This window comes from Paralichthys olivaceus, chromosome 1 (assembly GCF_024713975.1).
Source record: "Paralichthys olivaceus isolate ysfri-2021 chromosome 1, ASM2471397v2, whole genome shotgun sequence".
NCBI lineage: Eukaryota > Metazoa > Chordata > Actinopteri > Pleuronectiformes > Paralichthyidae > Paralichthys > Paralichthys olivaceus.
The window spans coordinates 18,787,662-18,806,553 of NC_091093.1; the positions used below are offsets into that span (position 1 = coordinate 18,787,662).

At 42.0% G+C, this 18,892-nt stretch overlaps 2 protein-coding genes across 3 annotated transcripts in view; one reads left to right on the top strand and one right to left on the bottom strand.

Moving 5' to 3' along the window:
• sbf2 (SET binding factor 2) overlaps window positions 1-4,159 on the top strand; it is an 88,935-nt gene extending 84,776 nt beyond the window's left edge. For both annotated transcript variants that reach the window (XM_069524255.1, XM_069524256.1), the window contains 5 exons: window positions 30-137; window positions 536-726; window positions 1,462-1,549; window positions 1,638-1,769; window positions 2,796-4,159. In XM_069524255.1, the coding sequence (XP_069380356.1) occupies window positions 30-137; window positions 536-726; window positions 1,462-1,549; window positions 1,638-1,769; window positions 2,796-2,894 (618 nt within the window). In that variant the 3' untranslated portion in view covers window positions 2,895-4,159. The remainder of the gene's footprint in view (window positions 1-29; window positions 138-535; window positions 727-1,461; window positions 1,550-1,637; window positions 1,770-2,795) is intronic.
• Window positions 4,160-10,155: 5,996 nt separating this feature from the next.
• On the bottom strand, window positions 10,156-18,551 carry swap70a (switching B cell complex subunit SWAP70a). The gene is made up of 12 exons (XM_069524294.1): window positions 18,395-18,551; window positions 17,469-17,609; window positions 15,863-16,036; window positions 15,552-15,776; window positions 14,742-14,888; window positions 14,466-14,574; window positions 14,183-14,364; window positions 13,431-13,538; window positions 12,806-12,972; window positions 12,486-12,684; window positions 12,030-12,126; window positions 10,156-11,547 (listed from the first exon to the last, which is right to left on the bottom strand). Exons 1-12 carry the CDS (start codon window positions 18,488-18,490, stop codon window positions 11,429-11,431), a joined length of 1,764 nt encoding a protein of 587 aa, XP_069380395.1. The 5' UTR covers window positions 18,491-18,551; the 3' UTR covers window positions 10,156-11,428.
• Between the last annotated feature and the right edge of the window lie 341 nt (window positions 18,552-18,892).

Genomic DNA, 18,892 nt, shown 5'->3' on the forward strand with positions numbered 1-18,892 from the left:
ATCCTCACTGGTTGTTACCTGTGCTGCAGGACATTGAGAAGCTGGAGGCCGAGCTGAACCAGGCCCCTGAGAAATGGCAGACGACTCTGGAGAGAGTCAGGATCAGCATTCAGGAAGACCTCAAACAAGAAGGCAATGTAAGTGTTAGAAAAATAAAGATGGAGCATAAACCTCTGCCAAGGCCCAACAGTTCCCTTATGAAACCACATTTAAATTCACTAGATCCAGATTTTTGGGGGGATCTGCACGCAATTGCACACACTCATAAATATCAGTCCTCAAAACATGCCTGAAATTTTTCTCCAAGATCCACGAATGATTCTCTGTGAAATTAAGGAAAAAAATATTGCTCACAATCTCAAAATACTTTATTAAGGAAAGTGGTTTTTGCATAATCCTGCCAACTAACAGACAAACAAACAAATGCAGACAAAAACATAACTTCCTTGGTGGAGGTAAAAACACCAGGCCTCGTCAAATCCAGTCATTACAACTGTGCAAAACTCTTCATGTGTATTTCTCCCTTCTCATTCAGCTCTGCAAACAGTCAGTGTCCATCTCTGGCCTCATTCCAACGTCCAGCCTGCAGGTCTTCCAGCGGCGCTCCATGCTGCACCTGCCAGACAGCGCACTGGGCGAGGATCGCACCACCACCGCGGCCAACGGCATCAACCGCCGCGCCGCAACGCTTTACAACCAGTTCACCCCCAAGAGCGAGGAGAACAGGTGGGTTGTGAACTTCCTAAGTCCCAACACCAACATGAAGTCCACATTTGATTCACTCACAAACTGCTGCTGAGGGCCGGTCCGGTTTTGGAAGATGAGTCAGTGCTGTGGTATGCTGCGTGTCATGTTTGTGAGGATTGTCTGTACTCTGTTAAACTCTGGGTGTGTAATCTTACAATTACTGTGAGGTTAAAGTACAAACTCTTGGCTCAAATATCTGGATGTTTTCCTGAGTTGGACAAACGCTGATTGAAAAATACTCTACGTAAATTACATTGACCCTTCTTATCACATTTCTCCTTCCAAATAATGTTCACCAACATTTTATCATGTGCGATAAATCATTGATGAATCGTATAAGTTTCAACATGGCCAGATGTTTAAAGCAGAATTATTGAGACAGGAACATGAGCTGGACATAAGTGAAAAATGTTGGGAAAGATGAAATATAAGAGTTGAAACCTCCAGCATGGAACCCCCTGGTCTTTACTGTCACAGAGAAACACACACACCCGCTTTTGGCCTCTTTACATTGCAGGAACAAAATGTACAAACAGAGCTGGAGTCGAGCATATGGAGGAACAGTTGGTCTCCCTGCTGGAATGGGCTCCATATAAACAAACAAATAACTGTGGTAGAACTACAGTTCAAGATGACTGATAACACCCCTCATCTGTCATCCAGAGGTCGTCCAGTCGAAACACGCCTGCGTCTCACTGTGTGTTATTTCTTCAGGTCATACGAGGGGATCCTGTATAAACGCGGGGCGCTGCTGAAAGGATGGAAACCTCGCTGGTTCGTGTTGGACATCACAAAACACCAGGTGAGCGCGACCGCACCACACCTGGGCGACGCTTCAGCCTCGCCCCAAGTGACAGTGCCGCAGGTTTAACGTTCTAATGTCTCCACAGCTGAGGTACTACGACACAGGGGAGGACACTAACTGCAGGGGCCACATCGATCTGGCAGAGGTGGAGTCAGTGATGATCGCCGCGCCCACTATAGGAGCACCCAAACACATCAGTGAAAAGGCGTTCTTTGACGTGAGTATGCAGAAACACAAAGGTCCGGTGTTTTGCCGCTTTTGCATATTGACAACACGTTCACAGTCAGTGTTGAACAGAAACACTGTGGCTTTGCAGAACTGTAGGATACAGTCTAACGTATATTTGTAGGTAAAAACTGGGGCTGTTCCAGTAAAAATAGATCCAACATATAAAGATGAAATATTCCAACCATTTGACTTCCTGCCCATTTTCAGTTTGTGCATTAAAAAGCTCTGAGTGGAAAAAAAAAGTTTAGATATTAAAAAGTATTCTCCTCTTGGCAGAGGTGGAAAGTCTGGTGCATCAAACATAGAATGAGACCAAGAGCGATAGAAAGATAACAGCAGATGTTATTTTGCACAGGACCATCTGGAAAAAGCTTTGTTGCAAACTGGTTCCTGAAGCCCAGGTGCTTTCAGGAAATACTTGGCATGTGATTGGATGAACCATCTGTCTATCACCATTCATCACGATTGCACAAGTCCGTCTAGAGAAGAATGAGGGAACGTCTTTCCCATTGAGAAAACCCATCATTGATGTTCTTTGCTCTTTTAGTGAAGAAATACTCTCCAGCTCTGATGAAACTGATGCTATAGCAGCATCCACGCTAACCTCTGCAGCAGCTTCTGGCTGTCATCACGTCTAATACACGCAGGACGCTGTGTGGATCAGACCAATCACAAGGAAACAGCTTGAAGTAGAGATGGATTTCTCACAAGCCTCGCAAGCAAATAGGAACAGGTTCAGCAAATGAATACATGAAAACCCAATTAATACATGTGACTTAGATTGTCCACTGAAGAGACAGATCTGTGTGGACGGAGGAGGAGAAACTTTCCTCAAATTGATACAAAAAGCAGAAAGTGATTGAACTGACCACTTTTTCATTTAATTGCTGTTGTTTAGCTTTTTTTGTTTACTGTCAATATTTTCCTGAACTTTGGCCTAATTATTGAACAATGAATCAATACTTCCCCGTCCCTTCACTCCACATTTAACTCTTGTGATCTCATGCCTCTCTAGCTGAAGACCAGCAAGCGAGTCTACAACTTCTGCGCCTCAGACGCGCCCAGCGCTCAGCTGTGGATGGACAAGATCCAGAACTGCATCTCTGACGCCTGAACACTGAGGTCATGTCACGAACATCACAGGCAGCGTGAGGTGGCGGAGACGTGACGACCCGCTCAACTCAGCTTTCACGTGTCTTTACATTTGGGGACCACCGAGAACAAAGTGCCTGGGAGCGGAGGATAGTCCATCCAACCTCTCCGCCCGTGACTCAGCAGCCGATCAGGCCAGTTCCACACTCTGCCTCGGTGGGAGTCAACACGTTCGTATGTGCCGTCAGCTCCCTCCTCTGTGCCTGCGACAGGGATGAAGTGAAGATGAGCTGACGTTTTAGCGGACTGCACTACCAAGGAGATGTTATCCTGCTTAAGCTGTTAACTAGATCAAAGCAATATCACTGGCCAATCAAACTGTGGGTTCAATATTAGACTTTTAAAATATAAAGAAAATAACCTTTTAGAGAATTTCTATCAGATATTTTACTACGAGGACAGGTTATTGCTGCTTGAAAATGAACCGCCAAAAACTCAGATTTTAATGCACAACATCGAGAGGCAATTTGTTTGCACTTAGCTCTTAAGTATGCACTCCTTATCAAATATAGATTTTCTAACAGATGCAGACGAGGCTAAAGACATTACTTTACAATGTACATATGACGTTTCCTCATGACATGACAAAAGGAAACGAATTTGCACAGAGTTCAAAAGAGTTACCTGACATTTTTCTATTTAAATAAGTGTTTTCTCTATTTTGTTGAAAGTGTAATGACTCCTCGATAACACATTTTGTCTTATGTAATGTAAATTATTATTTTTTATTAAAAGTGTAACTGTAAGTGTGGTGGCTATATGTTTATTTCTGTAAATACATGTGTGACACTTCATTTTATATACTGTATGTACTGAACATAAGTATACTTTTCTAACCGTGATTCTAATGTGATCAACCAGTCTTTTTGATTTCTTTTTTAAATGTGTTGTGACTGGTGCAAAAAACCTGAGTGGCCTGTTCCCTGTTTGTGATGAAAAGTTGTTCTGAAAATGGCGTTTGTGTTGTTCAGTTTGTCCAGACATGCTCTGTGTCTTAAGGGCTTTTCAAGAAGTAAATGAATATATCATGTAGGACATTGTGGTTTTCAGAGATCTTATCTGTTCTCTGTTTGTGTGACCTTATACAGTTTCATTAAAAAAGAAAAACAAAACCTAAAATGAAACTATTCAAAGATGTCAGAAGCCTTTTTTCATTACTGTATCTTCGTACCATGTTTTGTGGTGATACTAATTTTTTTGAAAATAAATCGAACATACTTGAAGCGACTCGCTGCCTGCGTTCTTGTTTTTACTTAATATCACAAGGTATGCTTATTTCCTGTCCTTGCCAAGTAGTGCAAAAGTGATGGAAGAAAAATACAGATGCTTCACTGGAATAAAAGTAGGAATACATCAGTGTAAAATTACTTTTTAACAAAATCATACAAAACATTTACAATAACTATAATACTAAATAAATATTATATACATACATATATATATATATATATATATATATATTGAACAATATATATATTGAACAAACAATACCCCCCCACTCATCCACACACATACTAACAGAGGAAAAACAAACATTAATCTCTTAAATTTAAATTTTAGAAACTAAACATCCTCAATGAAAGAGTTTCAGAGTTGTCTTGGTATACTTGTATACTTGCACACGCCTTGCAAATCATGTTACTTTTTTTAACCCCGATTTAAAAATTAAAACCGTTTGTGTCTTATTGAATATAAAGATAAAGATGTTTATATTGTAGATAGATGTTATTAAGTCATTAACCTGCACAACAGGAAGTGAACACTCTCGAGGTCGTGCCTCAGCTCCTCTGTTTGGTTCAGGTCTGGGCTCTGAAACTTTTTCTTAGTTTGAAGTCATTCTGCACATTTACCTTGATGTTCTTGGACATTCCCTGCCTCAGCCGGCAGACGTCCATCCTGACATTATCCGGCTGATCCTTTGATAATCTTGGGAATTTATTTTCCCCTCGATGCTGTCCAGGCCCAGAGGAAGAAACGCAGCCCTCAGATCACAATGCTCCCTCCACTGTACTTCACACTTTTCCTGTTGGTATGCAACAACATTTTCACCCTAAGTGTAGCCCTGCATATTCTTCACAAACGATGCCTCCTTTGCTCCATCAACCAGAAGCATTTTCCCTGCAGTGTTGTCTAGTGTCAGGCTGCTCTTCGGAAAACTTCAATTGAGCACTGATGGGGTTTTTTTGGAGGGCATAGACACCATTCCTGGTCAATGATTTGTGTTTTTGTAGACTCATAAACAGAGATGTGAAAAAGCTTCTCTGGGCTTTTTATGTCACCAAGTGTCTTTGTAGCTGGGCGCCTGCTTGTAGGGAGAATAACCACAGAATGAATTCATCTCTGTTTACAGACAGTTGGTCTGACTGTGCGCGTATAAATACGTGAACTCCATAAGAGGCCTTTGTGACCCCTTAAATCAACAGCTCTCATGTGTAAGTCGTTTAAGAGAAGATTGAGTTCAGTTACGAGGAGATGGAGAGTAGATTTTCAGATGTGAGTACACAACTCCAGCAGGTTTCACAATATGAATGAAAATCAATGCAAGATAAAATTATTAACTCTCAAACTTGAATGGCGCTCAGTAAATGACACACAATCATAGATATCAGTGCGTAACTAAGACCGATTTTCTGGGAAATTGGTGAAAATGCCAAAAATGTCTCTCAATGCTGAAGGTTCAGTGTGTAGAATTTAGTGACATCTAGTGGTGAAGTTGCATGTTGCAGCTGAATGCCCCTCACCTCACCCTCCCCTTCCAAACATGAAAGAGAACCTGTGGTGAACTTCAGTTGTCATAAAAACTCGAAAGGTTTAGTGAGTCCAGTCTGGAGTACTGTAAAAAAACAAAACATGGCGGCCTCCGTAGAGAGGACACACTCCAGAAAGTGACCACACCACACCACATCCTTCCACCAGGTTTCATGGTAAACTAGACCTGTGCCAACATTTAACGGATTCTTTCTTGTGTTTGTGTTGTGTTTTGTGATTTTTTGCTTCTTGTGAAATGAAGTGGCTGGAAAATAATTGTTTGCCATTTGTGCAAATGTGATTGAATGCAAAGTATTTTCAGAGGTCAGAGTTAAATCTGTCACTCCTGAGGTCAGGGCTCGGGGTAACAAGGTTGGAGACTCTTGTTATGTTGGAACGCAGGACACAACATTTCTAACAGCCATGTTTTTCTGGCCTGTTGTGAACGCTTCATCTTTAATAAAGATTTTCTCTGAATGAAAGGTAATGAAACACCACAGCAGCTCTGAGCCAACAAACGGGCTTGGAGAAGATGATGATGGGTGTCTCACTTTCCAGCAATGAATATCAGCCCCAGCTCAGGCTCTGTGGCGCCTGGTTGGCGGTGCTGAGCAGGGGCTCTCATGGCCGAAGGGAGGTTTGTCTCTGAGAGGAAACTTGACGGTCAGGGGACGAGCAGAGGGGCCTTCTCTGGGAGGGAGGCCGTGGTTGTTTGTCCCTCAGTGTTCTCTCCCTGCTTGCACTGGCAGCAGGTGCAGAGCTGCAGCAGTTCAGCTTCTTGGCAGAGCCTCTGGCTGTTCTCGCCATATTTAGCCTCCTGCTATCGCTCTTGCACAGAGATTAGGACCCCCAAGCACAAACAGAGGAGGATGCAGGGGACGTTATTCTGCAGGAATGTGTGGAATGACTTGACAGGAATCATTTCATCCAGAGATAGGAATGTTGGTTTGGCCGTTCTCTCCAGTTATTGATTTCATATAGCTACGCTGCTCTGACTGGATCACATCGCAACACATTCAAGCAAATGATTAATCTACAAGTTTTAGGGGATGAAAATCGGAGCTGTTGCACAACCATGATTTGGGCGAGATTGGCGCCTCTGAAAGTGATTTGTCTTCTTGAAGTCGGACACAAATGGGTGATGAAAGTGTCTGTTACACCTCAGAGCAGCCGTGCTTTGAAGAAACGCTGTGCGGCTGTGATCTTGTGTAACTTGGCCAAACGTTTCTCCTGAGTTCGGTGTGATTAGTCTTGGTTGGCTGGAAGTGTGCTGCTCTCACATAAAACAGACAAATCAGACGCAGCCTATAAATTCAAGATTGCACGTATCTGTTGCTCTTGGACCCTGTGCTCTTCATGTACAGTCACAGCTGCAGTCAATGCCTTTCCGCAGCCCCCTCCACCTCTAAAAAATACTCCACTGACAGATGATGCTGATTTATTTCGTTGGACCTTCAAATCCTATTATCCATGTAGCCCTGCACTTTCCATTTCCTGGGTGCCTCTGCATTCTGTTGGTTCCCCCGTCGCTGGGGGCCCTTCAGTGTCAGCGGGCACCTGCTCCAAAATTCATTGCAACAACTCCAAGCGCTGATCTCACTCACTCGACACACATCATCGGGTCCCACCCTAGAAACTGGGATGATGTCAGCTGCCTGCAGCACATGGGGGTCTATTTGGGAGATTTTCAAATGCATGAGCTCCAGATGATCTTATCTGGACACCGCTCATCCATGAACAGAAAAGCACAATTACACATTTGATTTATTGCTAGAGGGGGTGGCAGTGAAGGAGGGGGGGTTCAAAAGTTTGCATTTATGCCTTTCTCCTTGACTCAGTGACTCAGTCCCCAGTATCTCTGCAGCTAAACCCAGAGTCCATCCCAACATGTGAACGTTCGGGGCTATGAGCCCAGAAAACAGGCATCTGCCTGACATTTTTTCACCAGGAGACAATCATAAATGTTCCAGCTTCAGTTCAGCTTCCACGAGGATATTTTGGACAGGAATTAGATGAATCTGTTACGGGCGTTAGTGTATTTTTCGGACACATGGCGTGAGGGTGAGACAGCTAGAGATATCCTTTTTACGGAATGTCGAGGGCTTGTGCAATTTAGCTACGGAGATTAGAAACTCCCAATTCTGAGAAGTGTTTAACTGCATTTTTTTCTCCAATTGCTGGATATAAATACTGCTTATAGGGGAAACGTGTACAGCAGAACGATTTATCGTACACTCCAGAGTGACTATTCAAGACAAACACTGCGCTGAGTTAGTTTGTTTGAAACGTTTTTCATATTGTTTATTGTATTTAATGCATTTAATGTTGTCTTGGGGCAGCAATTAAAGAATTGTTGCTCATACAAACAGGAGAATCTATGTAGATTACTTGATCTGTTCTGGTGATGAAGCACATTCCGGGTTATAGTATTGGATTAAAGATATGGACAATAAGTCTCAACATGTGATCTTATCAGAAACCCGCAAGTATAAAGAGATCTGCATGGTGCGGCCTGTTAACTCGGGGTATGAATGCAGGTTCTTATCTCATCTCCTGCTCTGACAACCCTGAACTCAACTTGAACCGTCTCTTTGATTCCAGGGACAAATAAAGGTGGTTTGAGAAGTCTTGTCATCAGAAACTGAAGACTCTCGTTGTGCGGGCTGGATGGTAGACACGAGACGAACAAGTACCCACAGCCGATAGTTGCAGCCCGTTGTTCCTGTAACCTTGTCTTTATCTTCTCACTGAGACGTGAGGGAGGGGATGACAAAACGTGTGCACGAGAACAGTCGTCCTTTGTTGCACAAACTGGTTTGTTTGTGCAGCAAAACTGACGCCTGGAGGCTGTGTGTCACGTGCATCAAGTGAGATGAATCTTGTTTCGTGATAACTAAAACAATGACGTCATATTGTACAACACACACAGACCTTTCAAACAAATAGGTAACTATGGACACGCAGCTCCAACCTTTCCTCTCTGTTAGCTGCTGATTCCAAACACTGATGTGATACTGGTGCTCTCATATTCCAGATTAAAGATCTGCTCGCCAGTGTGAGGAGCTCGTTGAAGGATTCTGAGGTAACATGAGGTCAGTGAGGGCTGTGGCTCTAAAAGCTGAATCACAGTGTATGAATGAATGTAACAAAGAGACTGTTTTTAATGCGGATCGGACACATTGTGGCTGAAACCTGATCTGCTGATACTCATCCTCCAGATTGAATTTGTGAATCACTACAGGTTACAACAAAGCTTTCTGCAAAACATGAGACAGATGATCAACTACTTAAAGTACAAGGCCGATAGTCTTTTGTTTGTTTTCTGGCTCTCAACAAAACCAGTGAAAAGTTGAATTGGTGATTAATTGATTCAACTCACAAGTTTTTTTTTTTGTCTGTGTATCTGAGGCCTCAGACCTCACTGTAGCTGTGTCTCAATTCGGGGGCTGCGTCCTTCTGAGACTGCATTTCTCCCAACTCCAGTGGGTGGATCCTTACTGGCACAAAATATCCCATGATTCATTGTGCTTCTGTGACAAACTGTTTGCTAAAGAGTTGATGCAGCAAAAAGCAAGGCAAAAATGTATTTTTGAATTGTAAGTAAAAAATTTCTTTTCAATGTTTTAAACAACCAAAGAACTTTTTTTCATGCGTAGCTCTGTTACTAGGTGATGTCTGTAAGCTGGTGAAGAAGACTAGACCATCTCATTTCGGTTCAGCCAAAGACTGGGTCCTCCAAGGGATGCAGCCCCTGAACTGAGACACAGCTTGTGCCACAGACTCAATCACTATAATCTCCAACAAAACTTCCAGAAACAAAGTCCAGCTGCTTTAGAAATGATTGTTCCTTTTGACCTCCAGCATGGAGGTTATGTTTTCACCCCTGTCCAGTTGCTTGTTGTTTAGACCATTTAGAAGCAAGATAACACAAAAACATCTGAAAAGATTACAGAGAAAAATTGGTGGAAAGATGTGATATGGGTCAGGGAAGAACCCATGAAGTGTTGGTGCATATCCAGATCAGGAGGCCTTGTGCTCTACTGAGAACCGTTCTAGTTGAGAAATAAACTATGTACCCGTGACCTATTTTTTTAAGATGTGCGTCCTCAGAAACAAATAGTTTTGGGGTTGAGTGCTACTGACATGATGGTGAGAATAATATTCCTCCATAAGGACCCTGCAACATCTGGACAACATGGCTGTTTTTATGAATACCTCACACTCACAAGTACACTCAGCACCCTCAGTTAGAAAGCTGAAACTAGCATCATGACACAGAGGCAGAGACACAACGGGGCTCCTAAAAATATATATCCCGTGGATAATAAAGACAGTGTTTGCAGGGTGTCGGGGTCTCGTTGCTGAAAGCTCCAGCTCACTGACCGGACATGGAGGTGATCATGTCACAAAAAGTTGAAGGTTGTCTTTACTTGCACACACACTCTGTGAAATGACGGGACCTTCTGAGTCAGTTATTGTTGTAAAAAATAAATGGTGTTTTATTATTTTTTTTATCATCTTAGTTAAGGCTTTATCAAACGCTGCTCACTCATCTTTACCAAAAAACAAAACCAGCTACAGTGGAACACGTCTCTACTAGATATTTTACTGGATCTTAGTAAAATGATGCTCCATAGTTTCACTGGTTTACAACAAGTCGATATCAAAGCACAAAAGCATCTATTTTAAAACACATGATCACTCAGCTCTTATCCAGCACATCCCACGTTATCAGCCAGATGTTCTTCCCTTCATCAGAGCGGTGTCTGAGAACACAGCCTCAGGAATGGAAGGACAGTACGTTTGTCAAAGAGAGGAGGAGATTTGAGATGTGGAGGAGCTGCTCCACTTAACTCCAATAGGGTTCTGCAGAATCTACTACATTTATTTCTTTACAGTAAAATTATTGGAATTGTAGCTCTTGGGTGGATGTGTTCAAGTGCAGAGACACTTTGAAAACATTGTGTTTTGAAGTAGTCTGCACAGTTAGTTTGAAATAATACAGAATCCAATGGCTTGTATTAAGAGATTCATGTACAACCTTTTAAACCATCAATTTGTATTTGTTGGAATGTTGAGAAAGGAAATGTTGACTCTGTATTTGTGCTCACAGAATGAAGGAATTGATTATAGCAATGTTCTGTATTCATAGTAGGTGGAATATTGGTAACGGAAACAGCCTCAGACACCAACCTGATGAAGTCATGATAAATGTTTGGGATAAACCGCTGTGTACTGGAGCAGAGCTTCCACCCTGTTTTATTTTTTGATGGACAGAAACAAACTCTTTGCTGTGAGCATGCACACAATATGAAAACATGGCAAAAAAGTTAAATTAAACATGAACTAACTAAAATGACCAAAGAAAAATATAAACCAAGCAAAAATAAAAGTGTTAAAGCAAAATAATCTTAATCACTTTGTGATAATCTGTGGATGAATTTAGCTTAATTGTGATAGATGGTTGAGATGTCATCACATGACCCTTCATCACTAGAAAAAAGGAAGAAAGTGATTAAAGATTATTTTGTCTATGGTCATGCTTTTTTTAGGTTGAAAATAATTTTTGAAAGGCCAAATGATGGAATGTAGTTAATCCAAACTGTACATTTAAAATAACCCAGAAAGAATGACTGAAATATTATTTTTGCAGTTATCATGTGGCTCAGTAGGTTCACATTATAAAAGCTCTGAGATGTGATGGTTTGGGCTCCACCGTTAGTTTCAGTCACTGATCATGGTGAGTGTTCACTGAGCCTGAGGCCCCTGGTTCTTTCTCTCCTGCCACGACTTCTTCCTCATCTCCAGCTCTGCATCAGTGAACGATGCTGGACCCCAGTTGGTGATTCTCTGAGGTGCTTTATCACCTGAAACACCAGGAGAGCCGATCAGTATCTTTTAACAAATGTGGGGGAAAAAATACTGATAAAAAAAATGTCTCTTTGCTGTTTTTCTTTTATTCGTGAGTCACTTTGGATTTGAACACTGACCTAACTGGTGTTTGGATGCATTGAGACTGGTAATAAGTCTGAAGTGAACCAGAGAATTATGAGTGGACTGAGTTGGAGCCAAGTGAGCACAGGAGCAAAGTACTTTGCTGCACTCTTGTGTTTATACAGGGTTTCTGCAGTATTCCCCAGGTTCAATTCAAGACTTTTAATATTGCATGTTACCCTTTCAGTACTTCAGTGTAGTTATCGTTACCACCAGTAATTATTGTCAAACAATAGATGATTATTAAACTTACAAAAATACTTATTTAAAGTTAAACTTAGGACTATTTAATACCGCCTGTAACTGCAAAACTGTACATTTATGAATTTACTATAAACCACAGGCCCCACCCTACCTGGCTGGATGAGACGCACCAGCCCCTCATGTTTGGCCACCTTGTCTTTCCAGGTCTTTGTCTTGTTAGCCGCTCCCTCAAGCTTCCTCGATACCTCCTGTATATGAGAAAGAGGGTTGGATTCATGTGAGCTGAACCAGTGTTTAGTCTTCTACCTTACACAGCTCCTTCAAATTCATTGTTTTTATTATTAATAGTTATATATGTGCTGGAATATTCACATATATATATCATACACTACACATTGTAGCACTAACGTGATGGAGTCTCATATATTTGTTGTGATGAATATTTTCAATAAATAAATATGGGTAGAAAAGTTGAGTTAGTTGTGTCACCAGATACTTGACCACAGCTTAGAGTCAGGTAAAAAAGTAGATTAAAACCATTTTTGATCTGAAGGGACAATAAAACTAAAATCAATGGATCTTTATGAACTTCCAGGTGAGTCCTGACCTCATACTGCTCCAGTGCTCCCTGCCGCTCCCTCTGCAGGCTCTCCAGCTGCAGCATGGCTGTCTGCAGCTCTCTCTCCTTGGCCTGCTGCTGGGCCACCAGCTCCTGCTTCTCAGCCTCAGTCTGAGACAGCGCCCTCTGCTGCTGCAGGTGGATCAGCTCCAGCTCTGCCCTCTTGGTTGCCTCCTCCTCCAGCAGCCTGCAAGGGAATACAGCAGGGTTACTTCACGTTGGACACGAACAAAAGGAGAACATATAAAAATTATACTTCCTGTGTGTGTGTGTGCGTGTGTGTGCGTGTGTGCGTGCGTGCGTGAGACCTGGCCTGCAGTTTTCGCATGGCCTCTTCGTCCTGCTTGGCCTGCCTCTCGTCCTCTAAGGCCTCCTCCAGGCGGTGGTACATGTCCTCCAGCTCCCGGACGCGCTGCAGGTACTGCTCCAGCTCACTGGACTTCTGTGCCACCTGCTCCTCCATCTGCTGATGCACCTGAGCAACACACACACACACACACACACACACACACACACACACACACACACACACACACACACACACACACACAACATCACTTATCACTCATCTCCTACAGACAACTGTACTCGCAGTGCCTTGAACTGAGCCAACATCTGGAAATTATCTGAAAATCTTCACATTCCGCACTGAATCTACATTCCCTTACATGGCATTTATCCTTAGTCATAAATTATGATGATGATTAACAGTCAGTGCATCTGACACTTGTGTAAAAGATGACTCGACATCATGGGATCTATGATTAAAACTATTTTTAGCTTGTTTCCTGGAAGGACAGAACCACAGACGGATGATGATGACGACTTCATCACAAGATAAAAACTTCAGTTCATTTTCATTCTGACCCTTTGACAGGACCTTGTAATGTGCAGTTTATCGCCCTGCAGAGTTGTGGGAGGCACAGTGGTTACCATTTTCTCTCTCTCCAGGTCCATCCTGTAGCGGTCCTGTAGGTCTAACTGAGTCTTATTCCTCCTGCTCTCCTCTAACGCTGCTTTGGCCGCGGCCTCCTCCATTTTCTGCGAAGCACAAAAGTAGAAAGACGTGTCACCTCTTTGCTTGACTGGAGTTGTAACCAGGCTGGTAACAAACAAGACTTAGAACAGAAACTTGGCTTTGTTACATGTTATTTATCAGTAACAATCTGTATTAGTTTAAAAAAAAAAAAGCCATCTGGCAGAGATAAAGGAGAAGTGAGAAGACTTCAATAATCTGTTGCAATTCTGAAACGACAGACTTCACACATGTGGTCGTCTAATAGATGCAGGTGTCCCTGATTCATACAAAATTACTTTGCATAGCAGGTTTTACTTCCTTGTTCTTTGTGAACTTTCTGTTGCATCGCGTGTGTGTGCATGTGTGTGCATGTGTGTGCATGTGTGTGCATGTGTGTGCGTGTGTGTGCGTGTGTGTGCGTGTGTGTGCGTGTGTGTGCGTGTGTGTGCGTGCGTGTGCGTGCGTGTGCGTGCGTGTGCGTGCATGTGCGTGCGTGTGTGTGCGTGTGTGTGTGTGCGTGTGTGTGCGTCAACTGTCCATAGTGGAGCACAATATCTCTCAGAATGTTTTCTCTGTTTGTTTTTAACAAAAATGAAAAAAGCAGACCTGTGCTGAGGTGTGATAACTTTCACTTTTTATGTTGTAGGAGTTAAACGTGGAGCAGTACCTTCCTCATGACCTCCAGCTCTCTCTGTTTGTGCTCATTGGCCGCCTGGAGCCGCTTCATCTTCTCCACCAGCTCCTCCTCCTCTGCCTGCTGCCTCTGCCGCAGCTCCCTGCGCCTCAGCCGCGCCTCACGGTGAGGAGACGACAGCCCCAACCTCAGCAGCTGGATGCACGTTTGAATGGCTGCCGCAAAGTGAGAGGAGAACCACTGACTGATTTAACCTCCACAAGAATCTGACATGTTGGATCCGTAACCACGACATTCAAAAATGACTCATCGTTACCTTGAATCCATTCCTGCTTCTTCTTTTTATCTGATGCGCTGATTTCAAAGCTTTTGTTGATGCACTTGATGATGAAAAGGCATTTCTTCCCATCTTTATCAGGCAGAGACTGACGGAGAAAAAGATAACAAGGCTGCATCTGTCACTTTATACCAAATGTGAAAATCCTTGTGAGACAGTCATTTAGAAACCAAAGAGGCCTTCAAATGATTCAGTCAACACAGTGTAGCTGATGTATTTTATATTACACATTGAAAATAAACAATGCTTTCTCACCTCCACATAGCAGTTTATGTCCAAAATGATGTTTCCTTTCTTCTCCAGAAGATCCTCACAGACGTAGTACGACAGCGAGTTAGGTTGAAGGACAAACCAGCGCTCAGTCCAGTTCTTCCTCTTGTGGCCCTTTTTCATCATGTATCCCTTTAAATCACAGAGTGGAGTTCAACACAAACACCACACTGACTGAATTAGTGCCTTAATAAAACTATACTTAGATAATTCACTACAAACAAGGAGAGGTCCCTTATCTCACAAGACAATGTCACTGTTCTGTGAAAACCTGTCAAATCATTTGAAAAAAGTGAAGTAAATAATGGTAGTCTAACAATAGAATGTATCAGTTGTCATTAAAAACTCAAAAGGTGTTTAGTTTGTTCAGTCTGGACTAATGTAAAAAACATGGCGGCGTCTGTAGAGAGGGTCCCCTAGATGAAAATATAAAGTATTTAAATATAAAGGGCCTTTTCTGGGGTAAAGAAAACTACAATTCATACAATTTAGATGAAAAGAACTAGTGAACACATCATGAGGATTATTCTACATTACATTTCTGCCAATAGTTCTCTTTCACCTAAGTCTTACACACTGGACTATTAAAATGATATTTTTAAATTATTTTATATTAAATATTCTAGACCTGAGTGTGGATTTGGTTCATGTTCAGTACAAACAGGAGCCATATTTGAAAAGTGAGGCAAAAAAAAGTCAAAACAACAAACAATAGCTGCTCTTTATAAAGCATGCAGTTTATGCACAAATGGAGGAAACATATCTTAGTCTAAAGAGATCAACATCCAGTCAGACCTGTTTGAGCACATCCAGTATGAGTTCCTGGTAGACCTCATTGATGCCCAGGGACAGGGTCTGCTGGTTCATGCCCTTGCTGAAGTACCCCAACCCCACCAGTTCAATCAGCTCCCAGGCAGTCAGGCAGTTCTCGGTGCTCAGCTGCAGCTTGTAATCTGCAAACTTCTCCTCACTCCATTCGCTCCCCATGGCCTCAAGCAGCTTACGCAGAAAGTATTCAATCTAAGAAGATGGATGTGATGTAATGGTGGTAAAATATCAACCTTTAATTTTAAACTGTTTTCTGTTTGGTAACAACTATTTCTCACCTCTTCAATGACGATGACCAGTGGGTACTTGTCTTCTGACAGAAAGTTGAAAATGCACCAGACTTTGAAAGCATCGTCCTGTGTGATGAGTAGATGTTTGGTGCAGATTTTTTTCATGAAACACAGGGTCCAGCACATCTTGTTAAACTCCTGCACGTCAAAATCCTCCCGCACCTGAGAACAAAAACCAAACTGCAGCATTCAGTCAGAGTCAAAGTGGCACAGGCCGCCAGCAGAGTGTGTGTTTACAAATGCTAAGCAGGAGACCGTTGTTTGTGTCCTTTCAAAACCTCCAGTCTGCAGGATGTGAGCTACAAACCTGATGTAATGAAACGCTTCATTTCTATTCAAGTCAGAGCCAACGAGAGGAAGGCAAGAAAACAGCTTCTAGCTGACATGAGAGTCGGTTTTTAAACGCTCCACGTACAAACATGTGAATAACAGATCGATAGAGAGAAGTACTTTGTTGTTCCCAAATTGTTACAGCAGCATTTCAAGGACATTGCACATAGAGCGAAGAACAAATAAATACAGAAGACGACAAAAAGAGACAAATTAGCAAAATTGCTGTAGTTGTTTGCAAACGTAAAGTTAGGAACATGACTAAAATAAACTCACATGAATATAAGATGAGCAGTAAAAAAACAATGAGCTGCTAGAGCAAAAACTCTATCATAGAGAAAGATAAAGACAATCTTTAATATATAACAGAGCATTTGATGTATTTTATCTACACATTCCAATAACACAAAACCAACTACAGACAAATTTTAGCCAAAAACACTGTAACTGTGGGCGACAGAGAAGTGGTGGTAATCGTTTCCTCTCCAACAGAGCAAAATAGACCACATTTAGTCATCAGTTATTTGTACCATACACCCTTCAACAAAGTGTGTGTGTGTGTGTGTAAATGGTCTGTTTTTATTTAGCACTTTTCCAGTCAACCACTCAAAGTGCTTCAGTACACAGCACTTTGTCTATGACAAACCACAGCCATGCTCATAGCAGCTTCTTTCAGACATGCACTGTCAGCACTGTTTTTGAATTATGCAGTATACAGTATATCACAAAATCAAGACACAAAGGACCATTCACACTCACATTTATACCTACAGTCAATTGACAGACTGCTCCCACTTCTCCTAGCCCTACACAGACACGGGGAGAACACGCTAGCTCCTCAAGGAAAAGTCCATCCGGGATTCAAACTAGGAACCTTCCAGCTGAGGTCACAGTGCTAACCGCTGCACCTTCTTTAGATTTGTAATGCTGTTGATGTATTCTAAACGTTCTTAAACATAGGGTAGTATTTATTTTTACACTATGATGTTTGTTGCTAAGAAGCTTGGATGTTATGTCTCCTTGTAAGTTGCTTTAAAAGCGTCTGCTAAATGACTAAATAAATAAATAAGAATAAATATTCTCTGATACAAGTTGACTGTGAACTTGGTCTATACTTTTGTATGATTCTTGAAATCTCCATATGCCATTTTATCATATATTTGGTCCAACTCTTCTTTAAGGAAATCTTCTTCTGATCTCTAACCCCCATCATTGAATTTGTTGTCACACTTTCACAAACCAGCTCCAGCATCTTCACCCCCACCTTGTCCAGTATGAACCTGTTGAGGTACGGCATGTAGCCTTCGTTGGACAGAGGCCCTTCGTCATTGTCTTGAAAATGTTCTTCGAGGGCCACAGGGTCGTGAGGGATCTTCATCACTGTGCACAGGTTGTGAGACAAAACCTGAAGAACCACAATATGAGAATTATATTAAAAAAAATACTTATACACAAGACATTACTGTGCAGTTACACATTCTTAAAGGTGCACGTCAAAATCAATCTTGAAAATTTGCCATAAAAATAAGCCATTGGCTGCCATGTACAAGCTTTACTAGTCAAGCGTTACAGATGGACTTTCACTCCTCAGACTAAAGGTACTTTTTACTGGTTCGCTCAACTGTAAGAACAGAGGACTACACCCAGACGGCTTCTCCTCAGCAAGGACCATGACCTCTGATGTTTCCTCTGGTTGCATGGTGGACAGTATGCCTAAATTGGCCCATCACAGAAAAGCCATTGATCAAACTCCTAAAATATTGACACACTGAACCTTAAAATTGTGTTCCATGTCCCCCCTTCATAACTACAGGCACCTGCCCCTCTGCACAGCCCTGCTTCAGGAAACTATAAAATCTAATTATTTCATGTATCATAAATCATATATTTACTTTCTATTATTGGTTGCAATAATGGAATGGATTTGGCTGCAACACTGTTTGCCTGTGAGACTCCAAAAGTGTTTTAAGGACTCAAACACTTCACCCACCCCTCCATCTGCACAGTGGGGAGTAGATAATGAGTGATTTAACATCTTTAGGTGACCTATCCCTTTAATGAAACACTTGTGACGTCTGCCACGATGCTGGGGACAGATGTCACGAACCTTCCTGGTGTTAAACAGAAACTGATTATTGCAGATTATTCTCTGCAAGTGTGACCAATTAATAAAACACAAGTGAAACTGACCTTTAACTGAGACTTGGAAACTTTCCCTCGATGATCCACGTCCAGGGCAGTGAACGCGTGCCATATGGACTTTAACAGCTCCTCTCGAAGCACCATCTTCTGCAGTGATCTGTCAGTGTGTGTGCGCGTGTGTGTGTGTGAGGTTTTTCAAATGTCCGCCCCTCAAAAACAACAGACTGCATGGAGAAGTGTGCTGACAGCGCCACCTAACGTTTAAAGGTCCAATAAACCAGCCTTCACGTTATAAAAGCTCAAGCACTCATACTGGTGGATGAGAGGAAACTTTACACTCTAATTTTAACTGATTTCTAATTTGGGAACTAATAAAACATTTTATGTATTCATCAATATATTGCTTATTTAGTCTTTGTCAGGAAAAGAGTTTTACAAATACCCATCTTGTTCAAGTTGTTTGTCCAAAACTCTAAATACTCCATTTACAATAGAAAAATAAAACAAAAACATAATTGTTACATATTGCCATCCAATCTAATCAGC